Here is a 14,701-nt window from a genome sequence, read left to right as displayed (position 1 = left end):
GTACAAGGCAAGCAAATTCACAGAAGTTCACTAAAACTGAAAATCAGCAGCATTGGAATGCTCCACAATCCAACCATTATCAATCAGGAGATTTTGTGGCCCTTTGTAACTCAGAAGAAGGGTATCTTAGACTTTCTAAGGGTACCTTAAAGTCAAATAACTTAGACTTTCAAAGAAGAGGGAGACAAAGAGGGCCTTATAGCTAGGAAAGTCCCCCTGCACTTTATGTTTTTCATCCTCCACTTAAGCAGGGAGAATCCAGCTGACTATGTTTGAGCAATATGGACATTAAACACTGAGAAGAAAACCAATTCACTAGTTAATGTTCCCCTTCCATGATGCCTAACGATATTTGGCAATTATTCATTTATTTACTGTTAAAGAAATTTCCATATACTACTTTTACTCAACCAATGTTGAAGTAAGTGTACCAGATAAAGAGGAGCATGAAGGACACAGCTGGCATGACAATTCCTATGCTTTACCACCAAATCAGAATGGCTGATGTGGAAAACAGAGTAATAGATGGTGGGATGGATAGCTAGAGGGGTAAGTGATTTGCTCAAGGTCATAAGAATTTTGACTCAGAAGTAGGAAAAACAACCAGAAAGAACTTGAAGTTAAATACTATTGTTTACTGATCTCTCTTGTTATTGAGGAACAAAGTTTCCATGAATCAATTACAGGAGACTTATAATAGAGCTACAGTTCTATGTTAGACCCAATTATGGAAATGACAGTTTTGTAGGAGGAGAGGCAAGTCCACCTTTGTTACTGGCTGTATTCTGTTGAATGTGAGGACAAGAAATGGCATAAATGCTTTGTGTCCCTATTTACCATTCTAAGCTATTGTTGTATTATTTACCATTTGATTTATGAATATGTATACAGTAGGGTCAATCAGGTTGGGACTTTAAGTGGGTTTCCCTGACATTAGTGTACAGGATGAATTGAGCAGCGTGAGAGAGGGAAAGGGCAGGGACGTTATACTCAGGTAAGATAACTAATGGAACTGTTCATGTCATGGGGGTCAAATACCATGAAGGCTGAACTAAGCTGGGACCTTTCCCTAGCTCTGCCATGCAAATACACCACACACACACACACACATACACATCCCTCTCAGACTCTTAGGTACACTGGTCAGGGCACAAGGCAAGCAAATTCACAGAAGTTCACTAAAACTGAAAATCAGCAGCATTGGAATGCTCTAAAATCCAACCATTATCAATCAATAATTGATGCTCCCTATGAAGATAGAAAACAGTGCTGATTTGTTATTGAGAATAAGAATAATGGCTTTTTGGATATATTGAGGTTAAGATATACGCAGGGTGTCTGATGAGAGCATCCAGGAGACAGATTCTCTTTGAAGCTCACAGGAAATCTTGGGTCTAGAGTTCCAAACTTGGAAGTTACCCACTGAGAGGTGATGAACAGAGCTATGAGAGTGAGTGAAGTTGCAATGAAATGGTAAAGAAGATGAAGAGAGAATTGGGAGCAGAATCGTCTCACAAGGTTGCATTTAAAATCTGATGGGTTATTCATTTAATTAAAAAAAAACTACAATTGGACTCCAACAAATTTTAAAACTCCTATTCTTTGAAAGACAATGTCAAGGAAAGCCACAGACTGAGGGGAAATATTTGCAGAACATATCTGATAAAAGGCTTATATCCCAAATATATAAAGAACTATCAAAACTCAATAAGAAAACAAACACCTCGATGCAAAAATAGAGATAGATTTGGAACAGATACTTTAGCGAAAAATATGCACAAATGGCCAATAAACTCTTGAAGAGATAATTTTCTCTTCTTGTGTGTGCTTATAGATAGTGGGAAGAGAGCACTCAAAACAATAATAAAATTATTATAATGTCATATACTCATATGGTGCTTTTAATTTGCTAGACACTGTTTTAACCACTATATAAACATTAAACTCACTTAATAAGGTAATGAAGCAAGATTTTAATAAGCCATTTTATAGATGAAGAAACTGAGGCACAAAGAGGTGAAATAATTTACTCAAGGTCACACAGCGACTAAGTGGTTGAGCTCAGATTTGAACACATGCAATCAGCCTTGTTCTTGGCTAAAGCTATATGCCATCTCTCCAATTACTAGCAAGAATACTGAGCACCTACTCTGTGCCCAACACTTAGTCACAGACTATAAGGCATAAGGAACTGATTAAATATAGCACTTTTCCTAGAAAATCTTAAAATCTAGATAGAAAGACAAGCCTATGAACAGAAAACACTTGACTGCATCTACTCAGGATCCAGTGTCACAATCAGAAACAGAAAAATAACCATACAGAGTACCATCACCATCTTGTTTGAAGGATAGGCTCTGACTATGACAATCAGGGATTATTGAAAGGATTCTAAGACTCCTACAATTTGGAAACTTTCCAGAGAAAAGCAAAGATCACCGAAGCTTTAGCAAAATTCAAAGAAGAGGTAGGAATCTGGACATTTGAAAAATCATCTTATATTATCTTTAATGTTACCATAGTTGTCAGCAAAAATATTTATCAAATATCTCTTTCATGCTTGACAGAATCCTGGTGTTTTAGATCATTCCTAATAACCTAGTGTAAACAAGGACAGCCCATGTCCAAATATGGCAATGACAGAATTCAAATACCTATTTATGTTATAGCCCTAACTGTCAAGTAAGCTGAAACAATTCTTGCTGGTCACATATTATCCCAACAACACTCAAGACCCATCTTGAAGTGCCCTGAGTTACCGTTTGGATTTTTTTTCTTCTAAATTGGTAGTATCCCTTTTTCCATAAAGAGAACTGTGCAAGAAAATGGTGATATAAAGCAAGGAGATAAGCAACAGACATCTTTCTTAAGTAATTGCCCCTGATTAAAAGAAAACAGTGTCTTTGAAGCTGTAGCTACAGAAGTTAGCCTATGAGACATAGCATCTCCTTTAAGTCTCAGATTCACTCCATTCTAGCAGCCCAGCCTGGAAGGTAGCCAAATATGTGTGCCTCTAGCAACTGGGCAGGGGGCAGGAGAGAGACATGGTGAGGAAGGGGAGTGGAGAAGGAAACAGAAGGGGAGGGGGGGGAAACAGAGAGACAGACAGACAGACAGACCGACAGACAGACAGACAGACAGACAGGAGGAAGAGGCAGACAGAGAAGAGAGAAATCGTGGGAGACCTGGAAAGAGTGAAGGATCGGAAGGAGGGGGGGTGCAAAAGCCAGATTTTTATTGGAAGCAATTGAAGTGGTTGCTATGAGACCCGCTCGAGCGGAGGACCAGCAGCCAGCCCGACGTTGATGGTTCTTACCTCGTACTAACCTTTCTTTTGACACAGTTTTAGAGTTGCTTACTCTCTGAGCAAGCACCTGACACGGGCGACTTTCTCCTTGTCTTTTTCCTCCGGTCCCTCGGGTAAGATGGAGGTAGGAAACGAAGCCAGCTGCTCCCCCAGCAGCGCGTCAGGCGGGTCCCGAGAGCACAAGGTGGTAATGCTGGGAGCAGGGGGAGTTGGTAAAAGCGGTAAGTCTCACTACCAAATGCTGGGGAAGGAGGGAGCTCTGTAGGAGCAATTCTACAGAGTGAATAATAATAATAATAACAGTTAATAATAACAATAATACGGATGCTGTCAGGAGCTAGCAAGCTGTAGCAGTTACACCAAGTATCTTGCAGGATGTTTAAAAGTCTAAGGACTGTTAAAGAGATGCTGATGAGCTAGGAGAATGGAGACACAGCCGGTGAAAATACATAGAACTTTAAGAAGATCTTTTTTTTTTTCCTTTGATTTCCTGCTGGGAGATATTTGGTCTTAATCTATATGTCTTTTTACAAATTATTAACATGATATTTATGAAATAGCCACGGGATGAGAAAAACCTGCTTCTGTTCTCAACAAACTCGCATAGAGAAAGAAGTGCTATGAATATTCAATGAAACACATAAAAACACAGACACACACGCAGGATGATAAATGCTGATTGTTGTATTTGGTTCTCTGAGTAGAAACTTCCTGTCTCCTTTTCCTTGTCTGCAATCTGACCTAGCTTGTGTGGGCTGTGAATGACAGGAGGAAAGTTGCTTTTTTTTTAAGTGACAGGGATTTAAGGAATGGTATTCATTGTGGGACCTGCAATCAAACCAAATGTTTGTGGTTAACTGAGTTAAAACAGAAAGCTACAAAAATAAGTGTTTTCGGATGTTAATGAAGAGAAAGCTTGGTAAATTTGATACATAAAAAAGCAAAAGTTGCCCATGGTTAGGTTTCTTGAGGGGCTTAAAAGTCCAAACATAAAAATTAAGCATATGGGTATGCAGTAGTGTTTGAGGCTGATTAAATATTGTATATCCTGAGGTATCACTAGAAAATAAACAGGTAAGTATACCTGTTTATATTAATATAAAAATTTCCCATACAGGGGATTTATCCAGGAGAATGCCAAAAGACAGAAGAAATATGAGAGTTAACGTGGAAGAAATGTATCCAACAAATTCGGTAGTTTTTGTGCTTGTCAAAAAGATTCAAAGTCAAAGGCCAACATTATCGGCATAAGAAAGCCTCCTAAAAAGCTGATAACTTTGTAGTGGGTCCCTGGGTGATGAGAAAGTTGATCAGTAAAGGAACAGGAAAAGGGAGCGAGACTCTAGGGGACAGCAAAGGTGAAGAGGTTAGGAAAATAGCAAGAAACATAATAATACGAACACCCCAACACCCCACCCCAAACAAGGCCCACAAGGAATTACTATACAAAGAAGAAAAATGTGTAGATCTGATGCTAAATGCTTGTCAAAGTGAGAAAAATGAATCATCTCTTCCAGGAAGGAAATGTGAAGTTAAGAAACTTCACAACTGTGTATGAATGAGGGATTTTCTCAAAGCTTTCCTTTTTTTCAATGTTATTGTTTGGAGGGGGAAGAATCTGAACAGGTGAGGATTAGGTAGGGAGGGAAAAGAGAAAATAATCCAGATAAAATAAAACTATGCTTTGAACTAGTCAGTCAGACACAATGAGGAAGAAGAATGTAAGAATAAAATAGAAGAGAGAGAGAGACACACAGATCTAAGAAAAAGGTGGGAGACTAACAACAGTAATGCCACCAGCAGTTTGTGAGGTCAGAGAGATGCAGCAATGGTCCCATTAATTCGCCTATGTGTGCTGGTCTCATATTTTTTTTTGTTTCACTAGGATCTTGGGGAATGTGGGAATAGAATGACTAGATTTGAATAACCCCTTTTGAGAGAAGAGGTGTTGGATAGGAGCATCCTTTAGAGTTGATATTACAGCTAGTATTTTGAACCCCCCTATGTATTATTTGTACTGACTAACCATTTCACTAACTAGTAACCAGAAGTTTCAACATAACAAAATGGTCAGCAGAGTGCTCCAGGTTAGCTCTCACCTTCCCTATATACAAACAAAGCCAGTTCATAATTAAATACCTGAACAAAACTTTTCCAGTGTGATAAAGACAGGGGTAGCCAACTCTTGCAAGAGATAATTAAGAATAAAAGAGGGTAAATAGTTCAGTTGTACTGATTTTGTAAATGGAATAGGTGTCTGTTGCTTCAGAGAGAATATAATTCATAGTACAATTCCAGGTCTGGAAAATGCTGTCCTCATGGCTGAATGTTTAGAATCAGAGCAATGGCATCACATGCCATCCTTGGGTTTCGCCCCCACCATGACTCATTTGGTGTTATCAGTGTACAAATGTTCAAACACAAATTCTTAATATTAACCTTCTTTTGAAGGTTGTTTGCTTTTAAATGAAGTAAAATATTTTTTAAAAAATTAAAAAGCCACTTTTTGTATTGCTGAAGATCTGAATCAATAGACTTACAATTTACTTTTCTTCACACAATTTCAGTGGCTTATGTGAAAGAATTATTCAAGCTAATTACAGTGGGTTGTATAAAGAGAATTCAGGGAGAAGTCTGCGCTTCTGAATCCAGCTATCATCTGTTTTCAATTCTGAGTCATTTCAGAGTCAGCCTTGAACATGAATGTAACTCAATTTACTGGGACCATAAGTTTTAAATGAAGAACAAATCTGGGAGATTTTCTATGCTTACTGAGAAGTTAGGTTTTTTTTTCTATTCATATTTTCCTAAGACATACTTGGGTGAGTGGGACATTTTGAAAGGATTTACATCTTTACTGGAACAGAAATTCCTGCAGGATTTAAACTGTATGGGTGAATAAGTGTACTGTGTGTAAGAAATTTCAAACCTCAGTAATCAATCAATAAGTTCTTGAGCACATACTACACATCGGCCCTATACTAGCTACTATAGAGGGGGAATGAACATTCAGAAAGCACCCACTATGTGGCAGGTATGGGCTGTTTTTCCATGCTTATATTCTGTCCTCACCACAATCTGACTAGGTGTTGTCATTTTACAGAAGGAAAAACTGAAGACAGGGTAACTTGTGCCTGGTCGTGGAGATAAGTTATAGAGCTCTGTGAAGGTTTCTATAACTCTGCTATGTTAAGTTTGCACCCTGGGAAGGAAAGGCAGAGTTCTAGTACTCGCTATTGAGAAAAAAAAGACTGTTGATAATGCATTCTCTACCACTCGAATGTTATGTCTAAAAGAGATTTCTACTATCTGGACTACCACTCTCATTTATACATGTATGACTTTTTCATCTTTAAATCAATAAAAGTAATTTGTACATCTCTGACTTTAAATCTATAACTAACATAATTAATAAAGTTCATTTAAATTAATAATATAAGTAAAGACATAACATTTATATTCTGTATAAATAAAAAGATACACTTATATTATATTTATATGTATCTATTAAAATTTTACCCAAGAATGCTTTAATTGATAAATATATTAAATAAGAAATAGGATAAATAAGAAATAGCTTCCCCATTTGAAAGATGGAGAAACCGAGGCCTGAGAGTTTGAAGGGACCTGCCAGATTTACACACAGTTGTGCAGAGTCACATCTAGAACTCCTCAGGCTGCTTATCACCACATCCAAGTTTTTACACAGGGTAATCTAAATAAAAATTGGACCAACTACACAATAAATGTGGTGTGACTTCAGTACATCTTTAGTCTTCTACTTGTCTTTGTTCCACTGCCTACTATCCCTTCCTGTCTCTCAAAAAAGGAGAAAAAAGTTAAAATTCCATACCTGTAGTTTAACAGTTTAATGGAGTCTAAGCAATCCTTATAACTGTCCTAAACACTGTCTTTGGATTTGGTATATAAAGGCTCTTCCTCAGTGAGCATGGTCAACGTCGGCTTGCCTTACCTACATTGGCATCTGCTTTTTCCAGTGCAGACTCAAATTAGTCAGCAGATCTTATCCAATAATAATACCTTAGCTTCCACAATACATTATACCTATTCTGTTTTATGATCTTCTTTGAGGATAAAATAATTTAGACAGGGGGTAGGCCATCTATTCCCTATGTTCAGATGAGGCATCTGAGGCACAGAAATCCTGAGATTTGCCCCAGAGTGCATAGCAGGTAGAAAGTACTGGAGAGGGAACTCAAGCTTTCTAACTCCAAATTGTTTTTCCATCAAACTTCACGAGAAAAGCAGAGAAGGTATCCAAATATCAGATGTGATCTACACGTTCTTCTAGGACACATCTTATAATTACCTTGGTGAAATTCCATGTGAAATTTTGTCATATGTGAAATATTATAGAAGTCATTGGAATGGGAGAGGGTGTTATTCCTAATTGCTATTCTAGACATGACCCCTGCCCTCTAGGAGTTCACCTGCTCTTGGGGAAAAATGCAATGTATACCACAAAAGGAGAAGTTTGTATTAGGCCTCTGACGCAAGAGAGGAGGAAGCTCAGGGGAGGGGGTGGCTAATTCTGCACGTGAAAGTTAAGAAGGAATTCCAGCAGAGGTGACATTTGACTCGTGTACGAAAGGATGAAAAGGATTTCTTGAGTTTGCGGATGAGTGTGTAGGGAGAGCTGGAATTGGAAAGGAAGGGAAAGTAATGGGCGCTGGGCATACGAAGGCGAAAAGGAATGTGAGGCGTCAATTTTCTTGAAGGGGTCTTGATAACTTAGCATCTTTAGGGGGAAGCTGGAAAAAAACTCTCTTGATATTTGCTTAAAACCTTTTTAGGAAACTGTGAAAAATAAAACAAAAGCTGAAAACATAAAGGGTATTGGGGAACTCAGAATTAATTAGAATGCATCCACTATGAATTTTTTGTAAATGAAAACTTTATTTGTAAAATAAGCAATCATACTCTGCCCCACACACCTACTGCATTGAGTTTTGTGTAGCAGGATTTTATAAAATGAAGGTAATAACAGTATTTTCTGCGGTAAACAAAACCATGAATTGGTAAAAGCAGGTAGAAAATTGAGCCTTTATCTGATGAATTAAATCAAGGCAAACAACCAAGTAGGCATCATTCACGTCCCAAAGGCTGTTGTTTTACCTCATTAGCAGAACTTGGATTTGACAAAGCTGAACAGTTGTCACATCAGGAGCATGTGCTATTTGAACCTGAATTGCAAAGGCAAAAGAAAAAATAAACAAGGGAAACATGAAAAGATCTCAGGACTCAGGGTCCCTCCAGTCTCCTCCTTAATTGCACTACCCTAATTACACTGCAGGTCATCACTCACTGCAGTGAGTCGTTATCAGCAAGAATTAGACAAGAGGTCCAAATAAGGCTCAGTAGAAAATTAAATTGGTATCTTGCTCACTCAAGTAATGACTGAAAGTTTAAGTCAGGTAAAAGCTGTTGACCTAAAAATCTTTTAGGTGCTTGTCTATTTTAGGAAGGTTTTCTTTTTTTCTCTCTATTTGTAATGGACTCATTGATAGAAACTACAGGTCACAAATGGAAAATACTTTCCCTGTACATTTATTTAATAATAGAAGTTCTGTCTGTCTGTATCTGTGTCTGTGTGTGTATGTATCTCAGTGTGTCTACGTACCTAGACCTGTGAAAGGTCATGAACCATTTGATACAACCTGCTCTGTCCAGTGGGGTTAAAAGGATGTATAAACAGAGAGTTGTAGGACAGTGGGGTAGATACAAAGACAGAGGTGTACACATGGTATTTTTAAAGCAAAGCAAACTGCGGCTCAGGAAGTAAGAGTGACCTCCCCTGTGGTGCTCAGCTGCTCAGCACTGGGACCAGAAGCTTCCTGATTTCCTAGATCATGGATTTTTCCATTAGATCATGCTTCCCCTCATAAAACAGCATAAAATCTGCTTCTCCTAACAGTATTAGGCTGCTCATGGTGACTGAGTGTGCGTGTGTTTGCAGGGCTCTGGCGCTGAGTGCGTATGCACTGACGTAGAGCAGTCCTCTGCACTGCTTGCAAGGGTGCAGGAAACTTGTATCTCCGAATTTGGTTGTTATTTGCAAAGCCCCTAGGTGATCTCAATTCAGTCACTCAGATTTTGCTTATAAATATCATCTCTCTAATAACCATCACAGTTGTGCCATCTGCTCTCCTATTTCACCAATAGGCCCCAGCTAAGTGTCATTACAGGTACCCCCTCCTACCCTTTCTGCCTGCCATAGGCCTGCTCTGTAACCCTACCACATCTGCAGGGGACTAGAACCTGTTCTAGTCTCTGCATTCACAGGTACTTCAACATCCTGCCCCTGACAAGTGTATCCAAGGGGTAACAGCATGTCAGATCTTCCCTGGAGTATGTGTGAAGGATGGAGTATGTTGAGGAGGGTTACCTTCTCCAGGGATGTTGTATTGAGAGGGGAATCCAAGGATGTGCAAGGCTTAGAATCCCCAGAAAAATCTTTAATTGAACTGGAATGATGTTGTATAGAAAACTAGTGATCTCACAATGGACCACCAGGCAAGGATTTTTAACTAGTTAGATAAATTGTGGTGGTGGTGGTGGTGGACGCTTTGTTCATAAGGCTACTTGTGTATTTGGGTGTCTACTTAGTGAATGGATAGGTAAACCTTATATAGTTTACCACCTCATCTTTCCTCTTAATATGCTTTAAAATGAGAGACAAACATGTCAGTGTGTGTATGTGCATATATCTGTGTGCACTCACAAGGAGGAGCAATTCTTGTTTTGTCCAAATTATTAATTTGCCTTTCAATTTCTTCCCTCAATAGCAAGCAAAATAAGAGCCTTTCATATGGCTTGATTCTTTCATGTTTTCTGATTCTTTCATAAGTCTGATCCTGTTCTAAGTGTCTTCTGTACATTATTTCACTGAGTCCTTACAAAATGATGCAACATATGCAGTCATCTGTAATTTGCGGATGAGGAAAGTGAGGCTTGAAGGGGGCGAGTACTTCACTCAGGAGCCCAGAACCTGTGTGGCTCTGCAGGACTCAGCACCGCCAGACCCCCGGCTCTCAACCACTGTCCACAATGGCACTTACCACCCCATGTGCTAGACCTGCCCTGACCTATGGGACAAGGCCGCAGCATAGAAATTATGACAGAATAATGTCTTTGGAGGTTTCAGCTTCCTAGGAAATGCAGATTTGTGTTTTCTCATTTGTGAAATAGGGGTAACAACATCTACTGCAACGATGCATACTTTGAATATTTACCACACACCCTGGCACATAATAAGTGCCGAATAATGCTTGTACCCTAAATGAGGAACTTTGCTTTTAGTTATTCCCCTTTAACACATCCGACCTTGCACAGGCAGCTTAAACTCTTTGAGTCGCCCTTTTCCCCATGCTAAAAATGGCATTAATTAAAATTACCTCAGAGTGGCTGGGTAGATGACATTAGAAAATATTAAATAAAAAATGTGAATTATAGTTCCCAAGATATCACATCCTCATTAAATCTGTTGCCTGCTGCCCTCCCTCCCTTGCTCCCTCCTGCCATCCTCCTTTCCTACCTTCCCTCCCCCCTCCTGCTCCTCCACTCCCTCACCTAAGGCAGGTGGCCTCAGTAGGAGGGGGGAGGGTGAAGGCAGAAGATCTTCCAGGTGGGCTCTAGGAAAATGCGATTTGGGTTCAATGTTGTAAACGTGTCATTGTATATCCACCTGCACTATGCCTACTCTTGTTCTCTATATCCTTATATTGATTTGTTTCAGCTTTAGTCTCTTAAGTGGTAATTTCATAACAATAATAATATAGCCTTGGTGGCTTGCTAGTTATCCTAGTAAACAATCCCCTTATTCACCCTAATTGACCCATCACACCACACACACCAATACCCACACCACTCACCCACCCACCCACACACACACACACACACACACACATACACACTGCCTAATGGAGAAAGGATTTGAGGACAATAGCCCGGCCTGCTACCATAGCTACAAAGGGACTGCTTGGAAGGGCTGTGGTTTGTAACAGAGCATGCTTATGCTTGGATATGGGCTGAAACTAATGTCCCTAATACCTGTGTTGTTTCAATCAATTTGAATAATAAGATGTTCCCTTTGTTCTTCGCACTGCAGCATTGCTACATTTAGATGGAGAATTATATTTAACGGTTGAAGGAAAAACTAGTAATAAGCTGCACATACAGATTTTTTTAAATAGAAGAAATCAGACTTTTTATTTAGAAGCACAAAGGGTACATCTGCTATTTTTTTTGAAAGTATAGTTGACATGTAATATTATATTGGTTCAAGTAACAACATAGTGATTCAACAGTTATTTATATTATTAAATCCTCATCCCAACTAGTATAGTTATTATCTGTCAACATAAATGTTACAGAAACTATTGACTATATTCTCAATGCTGTACTTTCATCCCCATGACTAATTTATATTATGATTGACATTTTTGTGCCTGTTTATCCCCTTTACCTATTTCACCCACCCTAACCCCTCCCCCATGGTAACCACCAGTCACTTCTTAGTGTCCATGTGTACACTGCTATTTCATTCATTTTGTTTTGTTTTGTTTTTGCATTCCACATACAAGTGAAATCATATGGTATTTGTCTTTCTCCACCTGGCTCGTTTCACTTAGTTTAATATCCTCTATGTCCTTGCACGTTGTAAATGGCAAGGTGTCTTTCTTTTTTATGTCTGAATAATATTCCATTGTATATATGTTCCACATCTTCTTTATCCAATCATCTATTGATGGACTTAAGTTGCTTCCATATCTTGACTATTGTAAATAGTGCTGCAATAAACATAGGGGTGCATATATCTTTTTGAATCAGATATTTTGTTTTCTATTGGTAATTTCCTCTAAGTGGAATTACTGAGTTATGTTTCTACTTTCTATTTTTGGGGTTTTTTTTGAGGAACTTCCATAATGCTTCTCACAGTGGCTGCACCATTTACATTCTCACCAACAGTGCAGGGTCCCCTTTTTTTCACTTCCTCACCAACACTTGTTATTTCTTGTCTTTTTGGATAGTGACCATTCTGATGATGTGAGGTGACACCTCATTGTGGTTTTGATTTTCATTTCCCTGATGATGAGTAATATGGAACATCTTTTCATGTGCCTGCTTTTCATCTGTGTATCTTCTTTGGAAAAATGTCTATTTAGGTCCTCTGCCCATTTTTTAATTGGGTTATATGTGTTTTTTTTGGTATTGAGTCATGAGTTCTTTATATATTTTAGATGTTAACCCCACACATCTGCTCTTTGAAATTGTTAAGTCTTTTAGATAATTGGTCTCTACCTATCACTTTTAACCCACCACATCCACCTCTTTCTGCTCTCTACACTGCCCTCAGACCAATTGTCTTATGATGCCATTTTGCTTCTTTCTTCTCCTGTTCAGATGTCTTCAGTGACTCACCCATTGCCAACATGCTGACATCCAAGCCCACAGGACTCCTGATGTCTAAGACGTGTGGGACTCTGTATCTACTAGATCCAGGAGGCATCCCCAAGGCTAGTCCAGCAGGGAAATCTGTTGTATGAGATAGCAAAGAGGAGTCAAGCCAGAAAGGACAGAAATTTGGGAACCTGGAAACAGAGATAAATGTCAGGAGCCAGGTGGAGGCAGTGAGGGGTTACAGAGAGTCAAGAATACCTTGTCAGGGGAGTCAGATGAAGTACAAATGGGGAAGATTCAGAACTGAGGCTACCAAGGCTGGGGTGTGGCAGAACTGTTATTGTATGTGGGCTCAGCTTGATATGATTTGTTGGACTATGTCTCTCATCTCTCTCTCTCTGTATCACTAGGGCTCTGCCTCTCACTTTCTTTCTCAGTGTGAGCTCTGCCCTGATCTAAAAAGACCTGTAACTACCATAACTTCTAGACAAATCATTCTATTTTTAGTTCTCTCAAATTCTTGAGACTTCTTCCCCATAATAGTCATATAATTACTCCAGCATAAGCTCTCTCCTCTTTCCTATCATGGTTTCCTGTTTTATCTGTCCATCAGATTATATACATGTAATTTCTGCTCTTTAATATCTTCCCAGTCAACTCATCTAATAATTCTCCCCTTACACTTAAAATTCTATTTTTTTAAATTTATTTTGGTATCATTAATCTACAATTACATGAGTAACATTATGTTTACTAGACTCCCCACATCATCAAGTACCCCCCATATGCCCCATTGCGGTTACTGTCCATCAGCATAGTAAGATGCTATAGAATCACTACTTGTTTTCTCTGTGTTGTACTGCCCTCCCCATATCCCCCTTCCTACATTATGTCTGCTAATCATAGTGCCCCTTTTTTTCCCCTTATACCTCCCTTCCCACCCATCCTCCCCAGTCCCTTTCCCTTTGGTAACTGTTAGTCCATTCTTGGGTTCTGTGAGTCTGCTGCTGTTTTGTTCTTTCAGTTTTTTTCTTTGTTCTTATGCTCCACAGATGAGTGAAATCATTTGATACTTGTCTTTTTCCACCTTACTTATTTCACTGAGCATAAAACCCTCCAGCTCCATCCATGTTGTTGCAAATGACAGGATTTGTTTTCTTCTTATGGCTGAATAATATTCCATTGTATATATGTGCCACATCTTCTTTATTCGTTCATCTACTGATGGACACTTACGTTGCTTCCATATCTTGGCTATTGTAAATAGTGCTGCAATAAACATAGGGGTGCATATGTCTTTTTCAAACTGGGCTGCTTCATTCTCACAACTGTTCACAATCACACAGGTTCTTATAGCATCTGGTCTGGGGCCTTAAAATGTTATTTAAACCTTGATTTTTATTTCGCTTACAATTCTTTTCGTATTTTATATCCTCATTTTGATCATAAATTCCTGTAGATAGGAAATAGGTTTTATACTGTCTTTCTTTCTCTTTCATGAAACCTACAGTTGTAAATGCTCAAAAATATTTACAAATGTAATTTCCCTCTTTCCCTCTTTGATAATATATGGAGAATAAGATGCCACACATATGTAGTGAAATAAAACTAAGCAAGACTCTGAAACTTTATGATACAAAGAGCAGTAGATATAGGGAAAGTGATACCAATAGAAACGTAGTAGGTATGTGAGTATAAGGTATTTTTTGGATTGAGAGGAACCACTCAGGCTAGAATGCATAGTCTATGGAGACAATGGATTTGAAGATGGATTTGTCCACCCTATGTTTAGGATGCTCAGAAACACAGAGGCCAGAGTAAGACTGTGGATCAAAACTTGGCAGATAGGTAAGAATAAGTAAGATGCAAATATGCCATGTTATAAGAAGTGATCATGTGGCAGGCAGACACTGTAGAATCAGGAAGAGTGCACATTCCTTTAAATCTAAAGGTTACATATGAGATGCTGAAAGT

The 14,701-nt window shown here is 38.8% G+C and overlaps 1 protein-coding gene across 2 annotated transcripts in view; it reads left to right on the top strand.

The window, feature by feature from the left end:
- Positions 1-3,174: 3,174 nt before the first annotated feature.
- The window catches only part of RIT2 (Ras like without CAAX 2), a 390,276-nt gene continuing 378,749 nt past the window's right edge, over positions 3,175-14,701 (top strand). The window contains exon 1 of one of the 2 annotated variants that reach the window (XM_073213309.1): positions 3,175-3,528. In XM_073213309.1, coding sequence (XP_073069410.1) covers positions 3,426-3,528 — 103 coding nt within the window. In that variant the 5' untranslated portion in view covers positions 3,175-3,425. The remainder of the gene's footprint in view (positions 3,529-14,701) is intronic. The other variant, XM_037015079.2, reaches the window with a different exon arrangement.

Source organism: Manis javanica, chromosome 9 (assembly GCF_040802235.1).
Source record: "Manis javanica isolate MJ-LG chromosome 9, MJ_LKY, whole genome shotgun sequence".
NCBI classification, from domain to species: Eukaryota; Metazoa; Chordata; class Mammalia; order Pholidota; family Manidae; genus Manis; species Manis javanica.
Note: the sequence above shows the minus strand (reverse complement) of the source record. Positions and strands in the feature narration are given on the sequence as shown.